Source organism: Pantherophis guttatus, chromosome 8, assembly GCF_059756535.1.
Source record: "Pantherophis guttatus breed Tessera chromosome 8, ASM5975653v1, whole genome shotgun sequence".
NCBI classification, from domain to species: domain Eukaryota; kingdom Metazoa; phylum Chordata; class Lepidosauria; order Squamata; family Colubridae; genus Pantherophis; species Pantherophis guttatus.
In genome coordinates this window covers 79809170-79832894 of record NC_142070.1, presented here as the reverse complement: position 1 = coordinate 79832894, position 23725 = coordinate 79809170, and the positions used below count along the sequence as shown (strand labels likewise).

The 23725-nt window shown below is 47.4% G+C and overlaps 1 protein-coding gene across 12 annotated transcripts in view; it reads right to left on the bottom strand.

Annotated features, from left to right (window-relative positions):
• The window catches only part of LIMCH1 (LIM and calponin homology domains 1), a 207474-nt gene that overhangs the window by 69131 nt on the left and 114618 nt on the right, over positions 1–23725 (bottom strand). For 11 of the 12 annotated variants that reach the window (XM_087875476.1, XM_087875471.1, XM_087875478.1 and 8 more), the window contains 3 exons: positions 23345–23455; positions 6352–6547; positions 1217–1469 (listed from right to left, as the gene is read on the bottom strand). In XM_087875476.1, the coding sequence (XP_087731602.1) occupies positions 1217–1469; positions 6352–6547; positions 23345–23455 (560 nt within the window). Of the gene's footprint in view, positions 1–1216; positions 1470–6351; positions 6548–9341; positions 10274–23344; positions 23456–23725 lie in introns of those variants that run through there. The other variant, XM_087875469.1, reaches the window with a different exon arrangement.

The following is a 23725-nucleotide window of genomic DNA, read 5'->3' as shown; positions in this document are numbered from 1 at the left end:
TTTTGGGCCTCCGGAGGGCCTCCGAGGGGGTGGGGAAGGCTGTTTTCACCCTCCCCAGATGCATAGAGAGGCTCTGGAGCCAGGTGAGAAAGAAAAACAGGCCTACCAGGCCATCGTGTGCCAGGAGTGGGGAGGGGGAGAAAGAGGGGGCGCACATGCACGGGGATGGGGTGCATAGAATTATTGTGTGGGCACCCGCGTGCGCAAACTTCCCCCGCCCACCCCTTCCTGGCACACAATAGCAAAAGGTTAGCCATCACTGCCCTATATCATTTCAGACAAATGGTTGTCCCATTTCTTTTTGAAAGTCTCCAGTGTCTTGACTTTTTTGACTTTCTCAGTCCTCCCATAGACATCTCCCATGAGGATATTAAAAAAAAGAGAGAGAGAGAGAGAGAATATTGGAAGGTTTTGAAAACGTCCGCCCAGCGTATGAACGCAAAGTAAAACAACCGTCTCGGAGAAACTTTTAGAACATCTGAAAAAGACTTCCGGTTTTCCAACTGCGGAACTGATAGGAAAGCATCCGTTTCGAAACAAAACAGCATACGATTTAAGATGGGAGGCAACCCAAATTCTATCCACGGAGGAAAGCCACACTGGTTTAAGTGTAAGATTCTCAGGGAAAAAAACTCGATTTTGAGAGGACTACAAAACTATCGGGTGAGACGAGACGAGCGAGAAAAGACATCGGTGAATGGAACAAGGCACTTTTACATGTCTCTGTGGGGTCCCTGGTGCTCTATGAGCTTGGGCTTTTTTTTTTTTTCTTGTAGACGGTTCCTTACTCAAAAGAGTAACATCATCAGTGCTAGAAGCGGGGAGGAGGAGGAGGAGGAGGAGGAGGAGGACTGAAGGATCCTTGGAGTTTCATTGTTTTTTTTTCCAAGATGTTTCATGACCCTACTAGGGGACATCATCAGTGCTAGAAGGGAGTGGGTTTTATGGAATGGAGGAGAAAGGGAAGGGGAGAGGAGGAGGAGGACTGCGGGGTCCTTGGTACTCTCTGAGCTTGGTTGTTTTCTTGCAGATGTTTCATTACCCAGCTAGGTTATAACATCAGTGCTCGAGAGAATCGGGTTTTCTCTAGCCTTCACCAAGGACCGCACAGTTCAATCCTGAACTACAAAATATTCTCTTCTTGTTGGGGAGGGGGGTGTACATGTCCGTGGACCACATGACTTGGTCGTCTGAAGTTTGGTCAAGGAGACCTTACCTGAAAGGTCTTTCTCCTCCTAGCGGAGAGGTCATCGTGCTCCAACTCTTCCGGAAGTCATCTCGTTCGGCTTTCTTCTTCCGGAGTGGCGCTGGGATATAGGCAGTCTGGTTACTTTTATTGGGAAGGTATTGGTTAAAAGGCACGACTGATTTGGGCTCGCTGTAAGATGTTCGCCGGGCAGACATGTCATCCTTCTTCACGTCTGGCAGCTTTCGATGCGGTAGGTCAGACTCCGAATCGCTTCCTCTTCCTGTTTGGAAAAAAACAAACAAACCGTAAGCAAAGTTTCCAAATAGAACCGAATGTGTGCGCCACAATGCAAATAAGTCCGCTGATTCGGCCACAATGGGATCGTCCTTCTCTTTCCGGTCTCAAAATGTTACCAGCTGGCAGACTTAAGACATGAAGTAGGGCTGCCTTGCTCTTATCCTTCTCGTCTTTCCTACTACCTTCTCCTATTGGTACCTTACGATTTGGTGTTTATAGGTTATGATTTATGACGGCGTCTAATGGATTTATGATCTAGGATTTATCACTTTGTTGTTTGTATGGGCACCGAGAGCTTATGCACGGGAGGCAAATTCCTGGTTATGTCAAATCACATTTGCTCAATAAAGAATATTCTGTTGTGTTCGGTTCTGTTCTGTTCTGTTCTGTTCTGTTGCGTTGCGTTCTATTCTTAGATTATTAACTGCCTTATTCTATTTTATGGTTTATGATTGTATCTTGTTATTTATAATATATGACTTATCACTTTGTTGTCTGTATGTACACTGAGAGCTTACGCACTGGAGACAAATTCCTTGGGTGTCCAATCACATATGACCAATAAAGAATGTTCTGTTCTGTTCTGTTCTGTTCTGTTCTACTCTATCCTTCATTCCATTCCATTCCATTCTATATTCCATTAATTCTATTCTACTCTACTCTACGCTTCATTCCATTATTCTATTCTATTCTATCTATTCTGTTCTGTTCTACTCTATTCTTCATTCCATTATTCTGTTCTGTTCTGTTCTGTTCTGTTCTACTCTACTCTATTCTATGCTTCATTCCACTATTCTATTCTATTCTGTTCTGTTTTGTTCTACTCTACACTTCATTCCATTATTTTATTCTATTCTGTTCTGTTCTGTTCTACTCTATTCTTCATTCCATTATTCTATTCTGTTCTGTTCTGTTCTACTCTATGCTTTTCTATTACTCTATTCTATTCTGTTATGTTCTGTTCTATTTTATTCTACTCTACTCTACTCTTCATTCCATTATTCTATTCTATTCTGATCTATTCTGTTCTGTTCTGTTCTGTTCTGTTCTGTTCTACTCTACTCTACTCTTCATTCCATTATCCCATCCCATCCCATCCCATCCCATCCATCCCATCCTTAGATTACTAACTGCCTTATTCTGTGGATAAACCAAGGAATGTAATTTCCAATATGCAGAATTTGAGATTCACCAATGATAATTCAGTCGGGGGGAAAGGATGGAATCATTAGATAATATATTAATATAGTTAGAGGCTTCGCCCAAGGAATTCAGCCAAATTTCTCTCGCCACGATTCTCCTTCCAACACTAGGAGTCTTGTATGCCAAGTGGACCAGTCTTTCTTTTTCCCCCTTCTTTTTGTTTCTAGGTAGCTAATTGAAACTCAAGAGTTTAAGCTGAAAAGAGACAGTGGAAATGCAAATTGAGGGGGGGGGAAGAGACCTTTGAGGGAAAGGGAGCAGAGAAAGGAGCTCGGTTTCTGCATTCTAAATGCCTTTCTTGCAAAGAAATGTTATATGACACAGCAACACCACAGTCCATCTAAAAGGGGCAGGATGGAAATTTGGAGAATGGAGATTTCATCCTTAACCGCAAAAGCTAAGAACGAGAAAACTATTTCAGAGAAGACCAAAGGGGGGGGGGGGGAGAATTCCAAAGTTATTTAAGAAGACATAAATATTTAAGCAATCATCTAAGGTGTTTAATTCTCTACTCTCCAAGCAATATCAAACAAACAAAGAGTTTAAAAAGGGCCAATATATACCCTGTTTCCCCGAAAATAAGACCCAACCAGAAAATAAGCCCTAGCACGATTTTTCAGGATGCTCGTAATATATACCCTACCCCAAAAATAAGCTCCAGTTAAGATCGTCAGCAGATGGAGGTGTTTAGTACTGTATTTCCCCCAAATAACCGGAAAATAAACCATAATGCATCTTTTGGAGCAAAAATTAATATAAGACCCGGTTTTGTAAATATAAAATAGTGATCAATACATTTGTTCTTACTGGTAGTAAAGAGCAAAAGTTAACCAGAAGTTCAGTAAATGCAACATTAAATTTGGGCTACGAAAATTCTCATGCAACTCCAAAGTTTGGTGAAGACTTTGGACTATCAAGTCTATAGGGATAAACTTAAGATAACAACTACACCTTCTTGCAATGAAACCTTGCGACAAGCGGCTTAAAATCAGTGAGACACACCGTGCATAGTTCTATGTTCAATCGCTGGTTTAAATGCTGCACTTTCATTGCATTATTTGGGAAAGTAAGAAAAAACATTACAGTAATTTTCCTTCTTGACAATTCTTTGGCGATTTTGCTCAAGAGGACCGAAGAGCACGATAAAAATCACTCCCGTAAAGAAAATATCTCTACTGTATTGTAGCTACTCTGTTTTTGTTAGCACTATCCATTAGAAAAATATTTTTGCTAACTATGTTTAGATTCATATTATAGCTACTCTATTCAATTCAATCTTTATTAGGGTCCGTCACAAAACGTGAAATATTAAAAGAAAGCAAAAGTGAGCAGAACCGAACCGAACAAGGCACAGAGATATATTACAATATAGCTCCTCTACTTTTGTTAGCAGTCCCCATTGGAAAGCAATTTTGCTAACAATTTTTAAATGACCTAATACTTTTATTAGCAGTCTCCATTAGAAAGCATTTTGGCTAACGATTTTTAGATAACTATTAAAGCTACTCTAGTCCTTTGCTTAGCAGTCCCCATTTGAAATAATTTTTGCTAACAATTTTTAAATGACCATTACAGCTACCCTAATACTTTTATTAGCAGTACCCATTACAAAGCAATTTTGCTAACATTTTTTTAAAAAAAATTGATTTATATGCCGCCCTTCTCCGGAGACTCAGGGCGGCTTACAGTGTGTTAAGCAATAGCCTTCATCCTTTTGTATATTTATACAAAGTCAGCTTATTGCCCCCACAATCTGGGTCCTCATTTCACCTACCTTAGAAAGGATGGAAGGCTGAGTCAACCTTGAGCCTTGGAGAGATTCGAACCAGCAGTAATTGCAAGCAGCAGATGTTAATAACAGTGCTTTGGTCCACCGTACTACTCTGACGATCAGGCAACTCAGCTTGGATCGTCAGAGGCATTTAAAAGAAAAAAAGCCTCTGATGATTGTGCGGCTCAGCTGGGCATGGGGGGGGGGGCAGGGATTTTTGCTACCAGTTCTCCGAACCACCTGTCTCCATCGCTACCGGATCGGGCGATCCGGTTCAAACCAGGAGCATTTCACCTCTGCCACATGCCAAAACAAACCGTCCAAATCAAACTTCTTTCCACTGTACACCAAGGTGGATTGTTTACATGCCAGAAGTCTGCTTCTCTTTAACTTTTGATCTTATGTTATTTGTGAAATCAATGCCTGCCTACTTACACTTTTTTTTTTTTTTATTTGATTTATATGCCGCCCTTCTCCGGAGACTCAGGGCGGCTTACAATGCATTAAGCAATAGCCTTCATACTTTTGTATATTTATACAAAGTCAGCTTATTGCCCCCACAAACTGGGTCCTCATTTCACCTACCTTAGAAAGGATAGAAGGCTGAGTCAACCTTGAGCCTTGGAGAGATTCGAACCTGCAGTAATTGCAGGCAGCTGGTCTTAATAACAGGGTGCTTTAAACCACTGTAGTACCAAGGCTCTTCAGGGCACTTCAGATGGAGGAAATCCCACCTCAAAAATTTGAGACCTGGTGCAGCAACTATTCGTCCTACAGCTCACGGCTGGGAGTGGGGGAAAAAAAGACTTTAGCAGCTCTCCAAGAAGATTATCTCAAACTACTGGTAGTCCTCGATGTACGACCACAATTGAGCCTGACATTTCTGTTGTCAAGTGAGACCTTCGTTAAGTGAACGCTGCCGCATTTTACAACAGTTCCGTTTAGTGACCGTTCAGAGTTACCACAGCACTGGGGGAAAAAGTGACCTACGGCCATTTTTCACACTTACTGTACAACCGTTGCACCATCCCCATGGGCATGTGATGAAAATTGGGACGCTTGGCGGCTGGTTCGTCTTTATGACGGTTGCCATGTCCTGGGGTCAGTGGTGGGTTTCAAAAATTCTTACTACTGGTTTTGTGGGCCTGGCTTGGTTGGCGTGGCTTGGTGGGCATGGCAGGAGAAGGATACTGTAAAACCTCCATTCCCACCCCACTCCAGGGGAAGGACACTGTAAAATCTCCATTCCGTCCCCAATCCAGGGGAAGGTTACTGCAAAATCCCCATTTCCTCCAGATCAGCTGGGACTTGGGAAGCAGAGAATAGATGGGGGCGAGGCCAGTCAGAATTTTTACTACCGGTTTTCCGAATTACTCAAAATTTCCGCTACCGGTTCTCCAGAACTGGTCAGAACCTGCTGAAACCCACCTCTGCCTGGGGTCATGTGACCCCCATTTTCACCGCTTAGAGAGGACTGGAAAGCACCGTGAAGTGGTATTATAAGTGTTGGGCTAGAACAAGAAGTACTATTGTTATTGCTCTTGCTATTCAACCTTCTGATAAGGAAAGTCAATGAGGAAGCCAGCTTCACTTAACAACTGTGCCACTCATTTAACGACTGTAGTGATTCACTTAACCACCGGGGCAAAGTTCACTTCACAAATGTCTCAACAACAGAAAAGTTTGGCCTCCACTGCGGGCGTAATCCGTCTTTTCTGAGGTAACCGAAATTCACATCGGGTTACCAAGAGAACATCCCGCAGAAGCCAGCTGTGGAAACTATGGTATTTTACACCACAGGGTCGTACGTTATGTCCTGTCAGAAAGGGAGTTCTGGTTCCCTGGGGGGGGTGTGTGGAGGTGGGATGTGTGTGTGTGTGGCACAACTCACCATCGCTGCTCCCTCTCAGCACCACATCTGGAGAAGGGGTCTGCTGGGACCGGGACCCGAAGGAATCCAGACTGTCGAAGGAATCATCTCTGCCGTGACGCGGCGGGGAGAGAGAATCGCTACGCTCCGAATCCCAGCAATCTACGTAGCCGCTGTCGCGGATGCTGCGCTTTGGACTCTCGACGTCTTCCGTGTCCTGATGAGGAACAGAAGCCTGGTTAGAAAGACGCGTCCTCTTAAGGCAGTTGTGTCAAACTAGATTTCTTCAAGGGCCAGATCAGCATTGTAGTTCTTCTCCGCGGGCCGGCCGGAGGGGCGGGGAAGGGAGGGGGAGACAGGACGGACACCTCCAGGCCGGCCAAAATGGGGCACAAGGGGGCCTCACGCGGCCCCCCGGTGCCCCATTTTCGGCCTGGACGGAGTCCTGCAGCACCCTGCTGGCCAAAACTGGTTTTGGCTGCCAGAGGCACCACAGGCCGGTCGTTTGCTACTTCCAGGCCGGCCCCACAGGCCAGATTTGAGCACCCCTGCTCCTAGGCAAGGGTGCCCAATCTCCGGTCCGTGGAACCCCACTGGGCCGCAACATGCCAGAAACCGGGCAGTGCAAACAAGCGAAGCCCCATCCGCGGGATGCAGGCAGCACATGAAACCACGCCTCTTCCGATCCGCAGAGAAACCTCTCTCCACAGAACCAGTCCCCGGTGCCCAAAAGGTTGAGGGCCACTGCTCTAAGGACTTCCTTGTACAAATATTCTCCTTTATCGAACTCTCTTTGTTTATAACAGTTGACATTTCCATCTTAACCAAATCTGCTTTTTCACCTATCCATTCCACCCTCCCCACCCCCCCCACCCCTCCCACCCCGCTGTGGCCTGGCCTCCGTATTTGTGGAACGAAGAGATGAACTATCTGTGGGGATTTAAACGTTTCTGTGAAGAATGGGAGCATAACAGAAGTAAAAAGGCCATTCCAAGCTGCAATAAAAAGGAATAAAGGCAGCCCGTTTCATTTAGTGACCGTTCGAAGCTACAAGGGCACTGAAAAAAGTAACTGTGACCGGTTTTCACACTTATGACCGTTGAAGCATCCCCACGGTCACGTGATCGAAATTCAGAAGCTTGGCAACTGACTCGTACTTATGACGGTTGCAGTGTCCCGGGGTCATGTGATCCCCTTTTGCGACCTTCTTACAAGCAAAGTCTATGCGGAAGACAGGTTCGCTTAATGACCGGGTTGCTAATTTATCAGCCACAGGGGATTCACCTAACAACTGTGGCAGGAAAGGTCGTAAAATGGGGGAAAACTCACTTAACAACTGTCTCGCGTAGCAATGGAAATTTGTGGTCATAAGTCGAGGACTACCTCTAGTCTGCGCACACCCGCAGCATGGCCGAAAATCCAACACAAATAACTTCATCTTACGATCACAATTGCGCCCCAAATTCCCGTTGCCAAGCGAGACATTTGCTAAGTGAGTTTCGCCCCATTTTACAACCTTTCTTGTCGTTCAATGAATCTCCTCTGTAGGGGTTCAAGCTGGCAAAACGGTTGTTAAGTGAATCAAATCTGACTGTGCTTGTCGGAAGGTCGCCAAAGGGGAATCACGTGACCCCGGGACCTTGCGCCCGTCATAAATATGAGTCCGTTGCCAAGCGTCTGAATTTCGATCACGTGACCACGGGGTTGGCTGCAACGGTCATTAAGTGTGAAAAGCGGTTGTAAGTCGCTTGTTTTCGGTGCTGCTGTAACTTCAGACCAGTTGTGGGTTGCCCCCGGTTCAGTCCGGTTCTATAGAACCGGTAGTAAAACCGGAGGGAGGCTCCACCCACCCGCCACGATGTCACCACAGGTGATCTGCGCATGCACTCCCGTTGCGAACCGGTAGTAAAAGTAAGTAGAACCCACCCCTGCTTCAAACGGTCACTAAATGAACCGTTGTAAATTGAGGACGACCGGAATAGTTCTTTCCAATGTTCACCCATGTTTTTTCGATGCTACGGTGACCTCAGAACAAATTGATTTTTTTTCCTCACAACCAACCACTTTTCCGGCCTCAAAGAGTCGTCGTAGCTCTCTGAAACCGCAACGACAACTTGTTGAACCAGAAGCCACTAAGAAATAAAACACCACCGCACAGACTCTGTGGGAAAACTGTAATTTGACTTTCCGTTCTTTTTTTTAATTATTTTTAAGCCTGTTTGTTTCCACCATTGCACCCCGCACAAAAGATCTCAAATGAGAGCCGGTAACATAATCCAGAGCAAGGGGTTGTTTGGGGGTTTTTTTTGGGTGGGACATTACTTTTTAAATATTTGGACAAAATAATTCAACCTCCCCAAAATCTTTTGGGCTTCGCCGTCTCGATTCAAAGAACCTCTTTCCCCCCCCCCAAACTCGATTCAAATCTTGCCGTGGAAAGCAAAACAATAAAAGCAAAAACCATAATAAATGTCGTATCTTACGATTCTCGACGAATCTATTTTATTTTTATCCTTTATGTACGCTGAGAGCACGTGCACCAAAGGCAAATTCCTTGTGCGTCCAATCACACTTGGCCAATAAAAAATTCTATCTAATTCTATATTTTCACTCCTGCCCTCCACTTGCGCCAAACAGAAACAGAAGCTTAATTTACTGCAGGGAGCTTAAAATAAAAACAGAATTTAGCGTAGCAGCCTTACACCTCGGATTAAAGTAATAATAATAATAATAATAATAATAATAATAATAATAATAATAATAATAATAATAATAATAATAATAATAATAATAATAATAATTGCATTCATCTTCCACCCCTTGTCATTCAGCTGGGGAAATCTTTCAACGCTTTGCCGAAGCTTTAAAAAAAAACGCATCAATGCCAGATGGGAACCGTTGCAAAACAAACCCCCCCAAAAAAACAAATCCAGAACTCGTTTGGACCAAATGCCCATTTCCTAACACACCAAGGAGGTTAAAAAATCAATCAATAAATCAATAAAAGCAACCTGAAACATGGCTAATCCATTCTTCACAACTGCTTCACAGGAGCTGTTCTCCATAGCATGCGAGACGAAGCATCCTGAGTTTTTTAAGTCAGCAGGCAAAACATCTCACAAAGATGGAAGAGATTGCTTCCAAATCATGTCTTTATGGATCCGGAACTCCAGTATACACACACACAAAAAAAACCCGTACACACGAATTTTTACGTCTGTTGTTTGTTTCTCGTTCGGTCAAAAATAAGGAAGCTCTGGGTTTCCCCCCTGCCTCTCGGCTCCGTCCGAGGAGACGCTGCAGTTCTGAAAAAAAGGGGATGTCTTTCCTCCAAAAGCAAGAAAAAGAAAAAAAAGAAAAGAAAGAAAGAAAGCAGACTCTTTCCCCCGCCTGATGTCTCTGAAGAATTCAATCTTGCTCTTTGCTCGTTGCCAGCTCCTGGCTGCAGGAGATCTGAAAGCACTTGTGGCTACCACACATGTTCGGAGCGAAGCAGAACAATGGACGTCTTTGACAGGCTCCCGATTATAAATTCTTTCCACTAAAAACGCCGCGGAGAGCTCTCCAGAGGAAGGAAAAGGTCAGGAGAAAACCTCAGCCTTAACTTTAGGAAAAAGATTGTCCCTTGTTTCGGCTCGGATCTTGTCGGAGAATTCGCAACAGAGCTGGAAGGGGCTTTGGAGGTCTTCTAGTCCAACCCCTCGTTCAAACAGCGGGCCTTATCCCCGGGATGGCGAACCTGTGGCACGCGTCTCCCCGAGGTGGCACGCACAGCCATCTTACGGGGCACGCGAGCTGTCGCCCAACTCACCTGCAGCTGCGTGCGTGCAATTCAGGGGACCCAGCTGGTCTTCGGAGCTGTCCTGCGCAGGCGTGCGCATTTGCGCGAGAGTACTCGCACGCAGCGCGCCCGTGCGTAGATGGCGTACATTGCACAAAACGCAAAATCCGCATGGTGGTGTGATTCAGGGGTGGGTTCTAATTTTTTTTTACTACCGGTTCTGTGGGCGTGGCTTATTTTGTGGGTGTGGCTTGGAGGTCATGTGACTAGGTGGGGCGTGGCTAGCTGGTCAGAGTCATTTCTGGAAGGTCCTCGCACTTACGACCAGTCCTCGCACTTACGACCCAACTCATTTGTTTGCTTTTAACACCGATCAGCTGTAGGGCGGCCCTTTGAAGCCCCGCGGCAAGAGTTTAAACAGTTTTTTTCCCTCTAGTCATCAGCTGGGACTCAGGAGGCAGCAATAGATTGGGGGTGGGACCAAATAAAAGGTAAGAATAATGTGGGGGGGGTGGGGGGGTGGGAGGGCGGGGGGGAGAACCAGTTCAGTGACGTCATATTGTCACCGCTACCAGCTCGGCCGAACCGGACCAAACCGGGAGGTACCCACCACTGGTGTGATTGCGCATGAGGGAGCCACGTGAAACCTGCACGCATGCACAGATGGTGCGGTTGCACATGCAGCGCATGGGGGAGGAGCCGCGCGTTAGCACGGATAGCACACGCGTCAGAAGCGTGTACCTGTTTCGCACTCGGTGAGTAAAAGGTTTGTCACCACTGCCTTATACCAGGGGTGGGTTCTACATACCTCCGTTATCGGTTTGCAACGGGGGCACACAGATCGTTCATGATGAAATTCAGGTGGGTGGGCGGAGCCTCCTGCCACCGTTACTACCGGTTCGCAAGAACCGGACCGAACCGGGAGCAACCCACCACTGCCTTCTACCATTTCAGACAAGTTCCATTCAGAAACAGAAGGCTCAGCAAGATGGGATACCCTCAAGAACATGAGAAGAGGTGGTACCCGCTTTATACTGCACTAGTGAGGCCACACCTGGAATCCTGCATCCAGTTGTGGTCACCATGATAAAAAAAAAAGATGCTGAAACTCTGGAAAACACGCAGAGAAGAGCACCAAGGATGATAAAGAATCTGGAGGCTAAATTATATGATGAACAGTTGAGGGAGCTGGGGAAGACGAGATGGATTAGAGGGGACGTGATAACCATCTTCTACTACTCGAGGGGTCGCCACTGAGAAGAGGGGATTGACATTATTCTCCAGACCCCAAGAGACAGGACAATGGGTGGAAGCTCGTCAGAGGATGCTCCAACCTGGAGCGAAGAAAGATTTTCCTGACAGTGAGAATCAGAGGTGGTATTCAGCCGGTTCGGGCAAACCGGTAGCACCGATGATCAGTTGGCCCGATGATCAGTTGGACAGAACCTGGAGGCAGAGTTAAAAGAGGGATCAGCCTAGCATCCCTATGTAGTCGTAAGTAGAGTAAGCGCTTCCCTTGAATTCCGTTGACCCTTCTGAATCTCCAGCAAGGTGCTCCCCGTTAGTTGAGAAGATTCCTGTGAGTAGGCTTTTAGCAATCAATCATTTTGACTGAGTTCGTCTTATCTTTCAGACCTGACACCAAGATGTCTTTCAGCCCTACGAGTCCGAGATGTTTACTGATGTGTATTTGTAAACAAATGTTTCTTAGTTAGCATTCTTAGGTGCACAAATAGCTCTTGATTTATTGACCTAATGAATGTTTGAAGCTACGGCGTACCTCCCCAGAGCCACGTATGAGGCATTATCAAAGTCACGATGGCCCACTCCTTCCCACTCTTCCCACTAAATATCCTGTTTGTTCCCATTTGTTTTATCTCAACGAGTTGTTATCGGATCGATCGGAACTTACTTCCCTGACCAAAGTGAAGTACGCTTTTATAATCTGCGCAGTCACGCTGAAATTAACTCTGACCCTTTTTAGATGTTTCAGAATAATTGGATTTTTTCGTATATCTTAAATTCATTGTGACGCTTACATTTTCATTTGCTTGATCTGTGATGGAATAAAGATTGATATTTGATTTGATCAAATATCCTTTAATGAATACCCAAAGCTTTTCTAGAGGGCCCAAAACTGTCTGTGAATGCCCAAAGCTTTTCTAGAAAGCCCAAAATGTTTCATGAATGCCCAAAGCTTTTCTAGAGAGCCTAAAACGTTTAATGGTCACCCAAAACTTTCTAGAGAGTCCATAACTTTTAATTAACACCCAAAACTTTTCTACAGGGCCCAAAACATTCAGTGATCGCCCAAAACTTTTCTAGAGAGCCCAAAACTCTTAACGGATGCCCAAAACCTTTCTAGAGAGCACAAAACTTACAATGAATGCCCAAAACTTTTCTAGAGGACCCAAAACATGTCTAAGCCCAAAACTGTCCATGATCACCCAAACCTTTCTAGAGAGCCCATAACTTTTAATTAATACCCAAAACTTTTCTACAGGGCCCAAAACATTCAGTGATCGCCCAAAACTTTTCCAGAGAGCCCAAAACTCTTAACGGATGCCCAAAACCTTTCTAGAGAGCACAAAACTTACAATGAATGCCCAAAACTTTTCTAGAGGGCCCAAAACATGTCTAAGGCCAAAACTGTCCAAGATCACCCAAACCTTTCTAGAGAGTCCATAACTTTTAATTAACACCCAAAACTTTTCTACAGGGCCCAAAACATTCAGTGATCGCCCAAAACTTTTCTAGAGAGCCCAAAACTTTCAGTGATCGCCCCAAACTTTTCTAGAGAGCACAAAGCTCAATTAACACCCAAAACTTTCAGTGAATGGCCAAAACTTTTCTAGAGAGAGCCCAAAACTTTTCTCGAAAGCCCAAAACTTTTCTGGAGAGAACACTTTTCCTTTCCTTAATTGTGAGGGCCAACATGTCAGTGATGTCGCCCTGTACAGAGCCAGACCTCCGTACCCAATAAACATAATTCCTATTCTCCCTGCATTTTTCCCAAAGTGGCATCCTTTCCCGCGGGCTACAGCTCTTGCATACAAATGGCTTTGCATTTAATTCTTTTGGCAAGCTGCCATTTTTCGTGAGAGCAAAAGAAGAACGGGAGAAAAAGCTGGTTTACGGCAGAAAGTTCACCCACAACAGGCCTGAAAACCAGAGTAAACTCTCCAGAGACACACAAGGACTATATTTCATTCATAAAACATTCCTTGAAATATTATTTTTTTTAAAAAAGCTTTGTCGTTTTTCTCTCCCTCCCTCCCTCTTTTAAAACAGACGAAGCATCTCCATGCATTTTTTCTTTAAAAAAAAAAAAGGAGTGAGTGAGTGAATGCGTGATTGAATGAATGGACGAGCAAATTATAAGGGAAAAAGGGCTTTGGTTCTAAAACTGAAACCTTTTGTTAATATGTCCTCTGAAAATAGCCAATCATTTCAGCTTGGTTTAGAGTCTGGCATGCTAATAATTTGAAAGGGCAGAACAGTGCCAGCAAGATGCCAAGAGAGAGGAAGTCTAACTTCTATACAACGGGAGAAAATCCGTGTTTAAGAATGCAGGGTAACCAAAAAGGGGTTATTTCATCATAAATTAATTAATACGACTCTACTTTACTATAAGGATTGTCTAGATAAGAACTATGGAGGGGCTGATATTATTCAAAAAAAGATAATTGTCGTGGCAGGAAATACATTTTATTAGATGACCTAACAATAGCTCTACTTTTTATTACAAAGTAGGTACTGTATTAACAGATATCCAACCAAGATACCCAAGCCACTGTGCACAATGGAAGCCAACGTGTTTTAACTTTTGAATTTTATTTTGAAACATCTCCGGCTTGGCATTCTACAATACAACTATGACCCCTGCCATATGGATAACATCAAACCCACGAATGTGCTATAAAAGTTGTCTTAACAGACGATCACATCCCGCCATCACTTCCCATATATGGCGAACATATTGTGGATTGAAATGCCTAGGAAATATTGCATTAGAAATGTATTATGATTAATATTTATGTGTATTGTGTCCATATCTATCTATCTATCTATCTATCTATCTATCTATCTATCTATCTATCTATCTATCTATCTATCTATCTATCTATCTATCTATCTATCTCTATTATATATATCTATATCTATCTGTCTGTCTGTCTGTGTCTCTCTCTGTATTATATATGTGTGTATTATATATATATATTGTTGTGGCCCCGCCCTCTGAGCCTGTCCCATCGGAGGAAGAAAGCTCCGAGCATGAGGAAGAGGAGTCAGCCAGGCCTCCCTCTCCAGGCCCCTCCCCTCTGGCATTGTCTCAAGTGCCGGTCGAGGGAGAGGAGACAGCTGATTCCAGTCAAAGTGATAATGAGACATCATTCCTGGACGCACGCCTCCGAAGGCGTGATAAACGTTTGCAGCAGGTTAGGAGGCGTGCTAGGGATTAGCACTGAGTCACTGGACCACACCCCAGAGACCACACCCCAGAGACTATATAATAGAGAGTGGTGGTCAAGGATCTTTTGTGACGAACAAAGCAAAACCTTGGAGTCACTAAAGCCTCGTCCGGAACTGCTGGGAGGAATATTATTTCTGTTTGGACTTTCTTGAACGTTCGTATTTTATCTGTCTGTTTGTGCAAATAAAGTCCCTTGGCAGACGGTGTGTCTATCGCTGCCAAGTCGGAGATAAGAACTGGGTGCGTTCCAAAGTGTTTCCTTAACCCTCGACTGGCTGTGTGTGTGTGTGTGGGTACGGGGACAGATCATCTTGTTCGTCACCCCATACTCCATCGTTAACCCACGATGGACCAACAGCTGCAGCAGCAGATACAGCAGATGCTGGAGGCCAATCAGCTTCTGCAACAGCAAGTAGCACAGCTAACTGCCCAACTTGCTTTGGGAAATGCTCCTGCAGCTCCACCTCCTCCCCCTCCCCGTCCGAGATGCCCAGTGAACGTGCCAGATAGGTTTTCTGGGCAGCAGGAGATGTTTCCGGCCTTCTTGGGACAATGCCAACTGTTTATGGCGATGAGGCCGGAGGATTTTCCGGATGACCGGGCTCGGGTGGCATTTGTTATCAGCTCCCTCTCTGGCACTGCCGCCCGATGGGCCACGCCCCTGTTGTTGCAAGATAGCCCCTTGCTCCTGGACTTTCAGGGCTTTTTACAACACCTGCGCACCATGTTTGAGGACCCCCTCCGGGTGCAGACGGCAGCGAGGCGCATCAAGGACCTCCGCCAAGGCAAGCGCCCCCTGCAGGACTATATTGCAGAGTTCCGACTGCTAGGCCAGGATTCGGCTTGGAATGAGGTGGCGCTGATGGACGCTTTCCAGGACGGCCTTTCCGACGAGATGCAGGACGAGCTGGTTCGTGTGGAGGCGCCACCGACCCTCGACGCGCTGGTGACCCAATGCCTGCGCATCGACGCCCGCCTGCAACGGCGACGGCCCCGTCGGGCTCTTCCGGAAGCACCGACAGCGTCGGCACCCCCGCGTTTCGCACCGACAGCGCTCCGGACCGCACAGCGTTTTGTGGCGACGGCTGAGGAGCCCATGGAGCTCGGAGCAGCCAGACCTCAACTGACGGCCCAGGAGCGGATGCGGAGACGTCAAGGGGGGTTGTGCCTCTATTGCGGCGAGGCGGGACATTTTGCTGCCTCGTGTCCCCGGAAGCGGAGTGGACCGCTCAAGCCTGTTCCGGAGTCTCGACGCGACCAGCCGGGAAACGGGCCAGGCCTGGCCTAGGGGAAACTCTGGGTCAGGCACGTGACCATGCCCCGCCGGAGTCGGCGGCTGTGGACTGTGAGCCCCCTCGGCACCTGATTTTGAACACCCGGGTGTTGTTGGCTAACCGGTCGGAGGGGCTCCAGGCGCACGCGCTGGTGGACTCGGGGGCCACCACGAACTTTATGGACCAGGCCTTTGTGGCCCATTACAAAGTCCCCTTGGTTCCAGTGGACCTTCCATTGAGGGTCGAAACTATAGATGGGCGGGAACTCGTGGCGGGACCCATCAAAACCGCTACCCAGCCCTTGCGCCTCGCCATTGGAAACCACGAGGAGGCGATCCAGTTTTACGTAACGGCGGATCTGCACTTTCCCTTGGTCCTGGGGATGGCCTGGCTTCGGGCGCACGACCCTCAGGTGGCGTGGTCAAGAAACGCCATCTCGTTCCCGAGCCTGCAGTGTGTCGACCACCTTCGCCACACCTGCGCCGGCCGGGACGTCTCTGCCCCAAACGCCTCCTTGCCTCCGGAGCTGACGCCCTTCGCCGACGTGTTCAGCGAGAAGGAGGCGGATCGCTTGCCCCCGCACCGACCCTACGACTGTGCGGTGGACCTAATGCCCAATGCACCCTTGCCCTCGGGACGCCTGTACTCCATGTCGGAGCCCGAGCTGGCCGCCTTACGGGACTTTCTGGAAAAGAACCTGGCCCGTGGGTTCATCCGGCCTTCGACCTCCCCGCTCTCGGCCCCGGTCCTCTTCGTTAAAAAGAAGACGGGGGACTTGCGCCTGTGCTGCGACTACCGGCGCTTGAACGCCATCACAGTGCGAAATCGCTACCCCCTGCCGCTGATCCCAGAGCTTATGGAGAGGTTGCGGGAGGCCTCGATCTTCACTAAGCTCGATCTCCGAGGGGCCTACAACCTGGTGCGCGTGAGAGAGGGGGACGAGTGGAAGACGGCGTTCGGCACTCGGTACGGACACTTCGAGTATACCGTCATGCCGTTCGGATTGACCAACGCCCCCGCGGTCTTCCAGCACTTGATGAATGATGTGTTCCGGGACATGCTGGATCGGTTCGTGGTGATCTACTTGGATGACATTTTGATCTATTCCCGGACCCCGGAAAGTCACCTCCAGCATGTCCGCCAGGTCCTGCAACGCCTGCGGGAGCACCAGCTCTATGCGAAGTTGGAGAAATGCTACTTCTTCCAGACTTCCATAGAGTTCCTCGGGCACATCATCACCCCCGAGGGCATCGCGATGGACCCGCGCAAGGTGGAGGCCTTGCGCAGTTGGGAACCCCCGCGTCGGGTGAAGGACGTCCAGCGTCTGTTGGGATTCGCCAACTACTATCGGACCTTCATCCCGGGCTTCGCCACCCTGACCTTGCCGTTGACCCAGCTCCTTCGGAAGAAGGTCCCGTTCCAGTGGGGGCCCCCACAGCAGCAGGCCTTCGAGGTCCTCAAGCAGGCCTTCCTCACGGAGCCAGTCCTGAGGCACCCCAATCCACACCGTCCGTTCGTGGTGGAGACGGACGCGTCCAACGTGGCGATTGGGGCGGTGCTACTACAGGCTCCGGTGGATGGCGGCACTCTTTTTCCCTGCGCATACTACTCCCGGAAACTCAACCCTTCCGAGCGCAACTACACCATCTGGGAAAAGGAGTTGCTGGCCATCAAAGCCGCGTTCGAGGCTTGGCGACATCACCTCGAGGGGGCCCGACACCAGGTGGAGGTGCGGACGGACCATCGGAACCTGGAGCACCTCACCACGGCCAGGAAGTTGAACCAGCGGCAGATCCGGTGGTCGTTGTTTTTCGCCCGGTTCAACTTCCACGTCACATACATTCCGAGCAACCTCAACCAGAGGGCGGACGCGCTATCCCGTAAGCCGGAATACTTTTGCCCCAAGGACTCCCTTCCCCCCCGGACGGTGCTGCCAGCAGACTCCTTGGCCGCGGTCCAGGAACCGGTGGACCTGCGGGCTCAGGTGCTGGAAGCGCAGCGACAGGATGACTGGTCGCAGCAGCGGAGAGCGGACGTCGGTCCCGCGTCCCCATGGACCGTGGAGGAGGGCTTGCTCAGACACCGGGGTCGGCTGTACGTGCCCACGAGTCCGCTCCGAGCCCTCGTCATGAACCAGTGCCATGACAACCCCGCGGCGGGGCACTTCGGCTTCTTTAAGACTTTGAACTTGGTGACGCGGACTTTTTGGTGGCCTCGGGTACGGCACGACGTGCACGCCTACGTGACGTCCTGTGTGACGTGCCGACAGGCCAAAGCCGCGTCCGGTCCCCCTCCCGGACTCCTCCAGCCGCTGCCGACACCGGAGAGACCGTGGGGAGCCATCTCCATGGACTTCCTGACAGACCTGCCCCTGTCCGCTACGTACATGACCGTCCTCGTGGTGGTGGATGCGCTCACGAAGATGGCACATTTCATCCCGTGCCGCGGCCTGCCCTCGGCCCGCACCACGGCTCGCTTGTTCCTGCAACATATCTTCCGCCTCCACGGCCTGCCGGACCGGGTGGTTTCGGACCGCGGGGCCCAGTTCACGGCCCGCTTCTGGAAAAGCCTGATGGCTGCGCTGGAGGTGCAGGTGTGCCTGTCGTCGTCACATCATCCGGAGACTGACGGGGGCACGGAGAAGGTCATCGGCATACTGGAGCAGTACCTCCGCTGTTTTGTCAACCAGCAGCAGGACAACTGGGCCGAGTACCTTCCCCTGGCGGAGTTTGCTTTTAATAACTCCCAACACACCTCCACCCAGATGACCCCGTTCCATGCCAATGTCGGATACCATCCACGGCTTTTCCCGTTGACCATCATGGATTCCCCTGTTCCCGAGACCCGGGACTTCCTCTCAGAGCTGCAGGCGGTGCAGCAACTGGTGCGGCGGCAGCTGATCCGGGCGAAAGAGGATTATAAACGGTTCGCCGATCGCGCCCGCCGGGCGACACCACCGCTGGAAGTAGGAGATCGGGTGTGGTTGTCCACGAAACACCTCCCCACGGACCGGCCGGTACGGAAACTAGCCCAACGCTTTATCGGTCCCTTCCCTATCGAGGCGGTCATCAATCCGGTGGCCTACCGGTTGACTCTACCCCGCTCCATGCGGCTCCACCCTGTTTTTCATCTGTCCCTCCTGGTCCCTGAGGCCCCCGCGAGCCATCTCCGCCGCCCGCCGACGCCTGCCCCCCCAGCCGCAGCCGACGAGGACGACGCCTCGACGTACGAGGTGGACAGTATCCGGGACTCCCGTTGGCTGAAGGGGCGCTTCCAATACCTCATCGCCTGGAAGGGGTACGGGCCCGAGGATTTCACCTGGGTGGACGCGTCTGCCGTTCAGGCCCCTGACCTGGTGCGGGCTTTCCACGAACAGTTCCCGTCCCGACCCCATCCCGACCGTCAGACCCGGGGGAAGGGCCCTGCGGTGGGGGATAGTGTTGTGGCCCCGCCCTCTGAGCCTGTCCCATCGGAGGAAGAAAGCTCCGAGCATGAGGAAGAGGAGTCAGCCAGGCCTCCCTCTCCAGGCCCCTCCCCTCTGGCATTGTCTCAAGTGCCGGTCGAGGGAGAGGAGACAGCTGATTCCAGTCAAAGTGATAATGAGACATCATTCCTGGACGCACGCCTCCGAAGGCGTGATAAACGTTTGCAGCAGGTTAGGAGGCGTGCTAGGGATTAGCACTGAGTCACTGGACCACACCCCAGAGACCACACCCCAGAGACTATATAATAGAGAGTGGTGGTCAAGGATCTTTTGTGACGAACAAAGCAAAACCTTGGAGTCACTAAAGCCTCGTCCGGAACTGCTGGGAGGAATATTATTTCTGTTTGGACTTTCTTGAACGTTCGTATTTTATCTGTCTGTTTGTGCAAATAAAGTCCCTTGGCAGACGGTGTGTCTATCGCTGCCAAGTCGGAGATAAGAACTGGGTGCGTTCCAAAGTGTTTCCTTAACCCTCGACTGGCTGTGTGTGTGTGTGTGGGTACGGGGACAGATCATATATATATGTCTGTGTGTGTCTGTCTCTAATATATATATATATATATAATTTATATTTCGCTGATAAAGAAAGAAAGGGAGACTAGTATAGATCTATTTCAAGCTATTTAGCTCTCATCAGCTAGCCATACCCTTACTTGGATTCGAACTTGGGCTGCCTGCATGTTAGGCAGTTGTATTAACCTCTGAGACACAAGTTATCCTCCCTTCATCAGCTTGGCGAAGACATATATATACATATATGTGTCTGTCTGTCTGTCTCTATTATATATATCTATATCTATCTGTCTGTCTCTCTATTATATATATACAGGGGTGAAATCCAAAATTTTTCCCTACCGGTTCTGTGGGCATGGCTTGGTGGGTGTGGCAGGGGAAGGATATTGCAAAATCTCCATTCCCTCCCCTCCTGGGGGAAGGATATTGCAAAATCTCCATTCCCACCCCACTCTGGAGCCAGCTAGAGATGGTATTTGCTGGTTCTCCGAACTACTCAAAATTGCTGCTACCAGTTCTCCAGAACCTGTTAGAACCTGCTGGATTTCATCCCTGTATTATATCTCTGTCTGTCTGTCTGTCTGTCTGTCAGTGGTGGGTTGCTCCCGGTTCGCAAGAACCAGTAGTAAAAATTTTTAATAGTTCGAAGAACCGGTAATAACATTGGCTGGCCACGCCCCCGAACTGGTCCCCGGCCCGGTCACCGCTCGCTTACCCTGCCCACCTCATCAGAGGCTTTTTTTTTTTTTTTTTTACTTTTGAAAGCATTTTTTCTACAACCTCTTTGGCTGAAAAAATGCTTTTAAAAGTTAAAAAAAAAAGCCTCTGATGATCGCGCGGCTCAACTAGGATCTCAGAGGCTTTTAAAAGCATTTTTTCTACAACCTCTTCAGCCGAAGAGGTTGTAGGGGAAAAAAAATGCCTTTAAAAGCCTCTGGCGATCCCAGCTGACTTGCCTGATCGTCAGAGGCTTCTAAAAGCAGTTTTTTTCTGCAACCTCTTAAGGTTGTAGAAAAAATGCTTTTAAAAGTTAAAAAAAAAAAAGTTGGCCACGCCCATCCAGTCACATTACCCCACCCAAGCCACGCCCACAAAATAAGCCACCCCCACAGAACCGGTAGTAAAACATTTTAGAACCCACTCCTGATGTATGTCTATCTCTGTTATATTTGTCTGTCTGTCTGACTGTCTATCTGTATGGTGCAGGTATATATTTATGTATGTGTATAGCATGTGCATATGTATTGTTATGTATCTAGTGGTCAAAATTGTGGAAACCTTTTGGGAAAAGTGTATTTTTGAGGTTTGATGGCTAATAACACCACTTCTATATCTTGTTTTTTTCTACGTGTTTCATTTTTCTTCTTTATCCTGTAACTGCTATTCTAATAGCAAATCCTTCCTAAAAGTTATTGCATTCCATTCTTGATTAAATTATCTTTCCATTGATATATAATTTTATGGTACTACTCCCCCCAAAAAGTGGTGTTATTAGCTAGTTTTAGAAAATACACTTTTCCCAAAAGCTTTCCGCAATTTTGGCCACTAATGAATATATGGTACTCTCTTGAGATCAGGCAACAGAATTTCATTTTTAATGTGGGCCGGTGTGCTCTCAGAATAAAAAAATGACAATAAAAGTTATCTTATCTTGTTGTTATTATTGTTATTATTTTGCCTTGTTTTTCTGTCGTTGGAGAGAACGATATATATATAAGCTTCAAAGGCTGAATAGATTCTGGGGTTTTTACCAGATTTTACCCGACATACAAAGCGATAGAAACAAAAATATTTTTTTTCCTGTTGATCCAAACATTATCCAGTGTGTGCTTTACGAAAAGGCAAACACTCTTCCTCCGGAAAAACACAATAAAAATTACTCTAAGCTGCAACGTTTCTAGTTTTGCATGCAATCTCACCTCAAAAAAGTTCCAAAAAAAAAAAAAAATTAAACAGGATGGTTGACCTTAACGTTTGTTCTCTTTAAAATTCACTTTTATTGAGGTTTATCACGACGTAAAATACAATGGAAATAAAGATTTTAAAAGGGTGGGAGGGGAAGTGCAGAAAAAAAAAAAACCCCACCAAGATCAAAAAGCATCATCCTCCAAAGCTTTCTATTTAAGTAAAATGCTAATTACATTTAAAGTCTCAACTTTAGCATTTAGTTATTACAAGCCATTTCCGTAATGACACAAACATTTAATTTTCAAACTAAATTTAATTTTTTTCTTCTTCTTATTTTGAGCCTAAAACCAGAAGCGGTTTTTCCAATGGAAACACGACCCAATAAAATCTCAACCCTTGAGCTGCAAATATTCTCCTTTCTTGAAATCTCTTTGTTTAAAACAGTTTACATTTCCAAACGCAACCAAATCTATTTTTTTCACCTACCCATTTTTTTTCCCCCCCTCCTGACTTTCGTATTTGTGAAATGAATCTCTGGGGATTTGAACATGTCTGTGAAGAGCCTTGGTAGTACAGCGGTCTAAGGCACCCTGTTATTAAGCTGGTTATTAAGACCAGCTGCCTGCAATTACTGCAGGTTCGAATCTCGCCAAGGCTCAAGGTTGACTCAGCCTTCCATCCTTTCTAAGGTAGGTAAATTGAGGACCCAGTTGTGGGGGCAAAAAGCTGACTTTGTATAAAATATACAAAAATATGAAGGCTATTGCTTAGCGCATTGTTAGCTGCCCTGAGTCTCCGGAGAAGGGCGGCATATAAATCAAAATTAAAAACAAAACAAAACGGCAGCTTAAAAGAAGTAAAAAAGACTATTTCGTACACGTCAAACGGTAAAAAAAGAAATACAGGTAGCCCTCGAATTATAACAACTCGTTTAGTGACCGTTTGAAGTTACAACAGCACTGGAAAAAGGCACTTAGGATCGTTTTTCACACTTATGACCATTGCAGCATCCCCAGGGTCGTGTGATCAAAAGTCAGACTTGGCCACTGACTCATATTTATGACGGTTGCAGTGTCCCGGGGGTCACGTGATCCATTTTTGCGACATTCCAACAAGCAAAGTCAAGGGGGAATCCAGATTCACTTAACAACCAGGTTGCTCACTTAACAATAGCAGTGATTTACTTAAGGATTGTAGGAAGAAAGGTTGCAAAATGGGGCAAAGCCCACTTAACAACCGTCTGGCTTAGCAAGGGAAATGTTCGGGCTCAACTGTGGTCGCAAGTCGAAGGCTACCTGAATCATCATCATCATCTTCTTTTAACGATCCCATAATCCCTTGCGGGGTGGAATCTGGGCAACCAAATGGAGCTGAATGTTTACTGGCCGAATGCCCTTCCTGTCACCGATGCGGAGTTTTGTTCGGCAGATATATTCTCATTGTGCCCAGAGAGATAGAGAGAAATATCTGCTTCTACCTAGGATCGAACTCACAGCCTCCCGATTGTGAGGCGAGAACTCCACCTCTAGGCCACCGCACCACTTCGAGGGCTACCTGTATGCGAGAGGAAATTGAAATACCTTTCTCATCTGGGTTAACAATCCTTCGAATTCTTTCAGGTTCAGTGGCGGTCCGTTAAAATGAGCGCTGTTGTTTGCAGTTTTCCCCAGCCAATAGATGGTGACTAAAACCTGAGGAATTGAACGGACGTTAATTGGAACACATCAAAACCACCAGATCAATTCCATGCTACAACAAGTTTTTTTACTCTTTCCGGAGCAAATTAAATACGTTCCCTGGTTATTTTTTCCCCTTTAAAAATGGACTATTTTCCCCAAAAGCAAGATGGACGCTTTCCCTCACGTCAGAAACGAAAACGAGCGTTGAACTAAACATCCATCCCAATTCAATTTAATAGCCATGTTGTTGGGTGCTGAGGGTACGACGTCTAATTCTTTCTC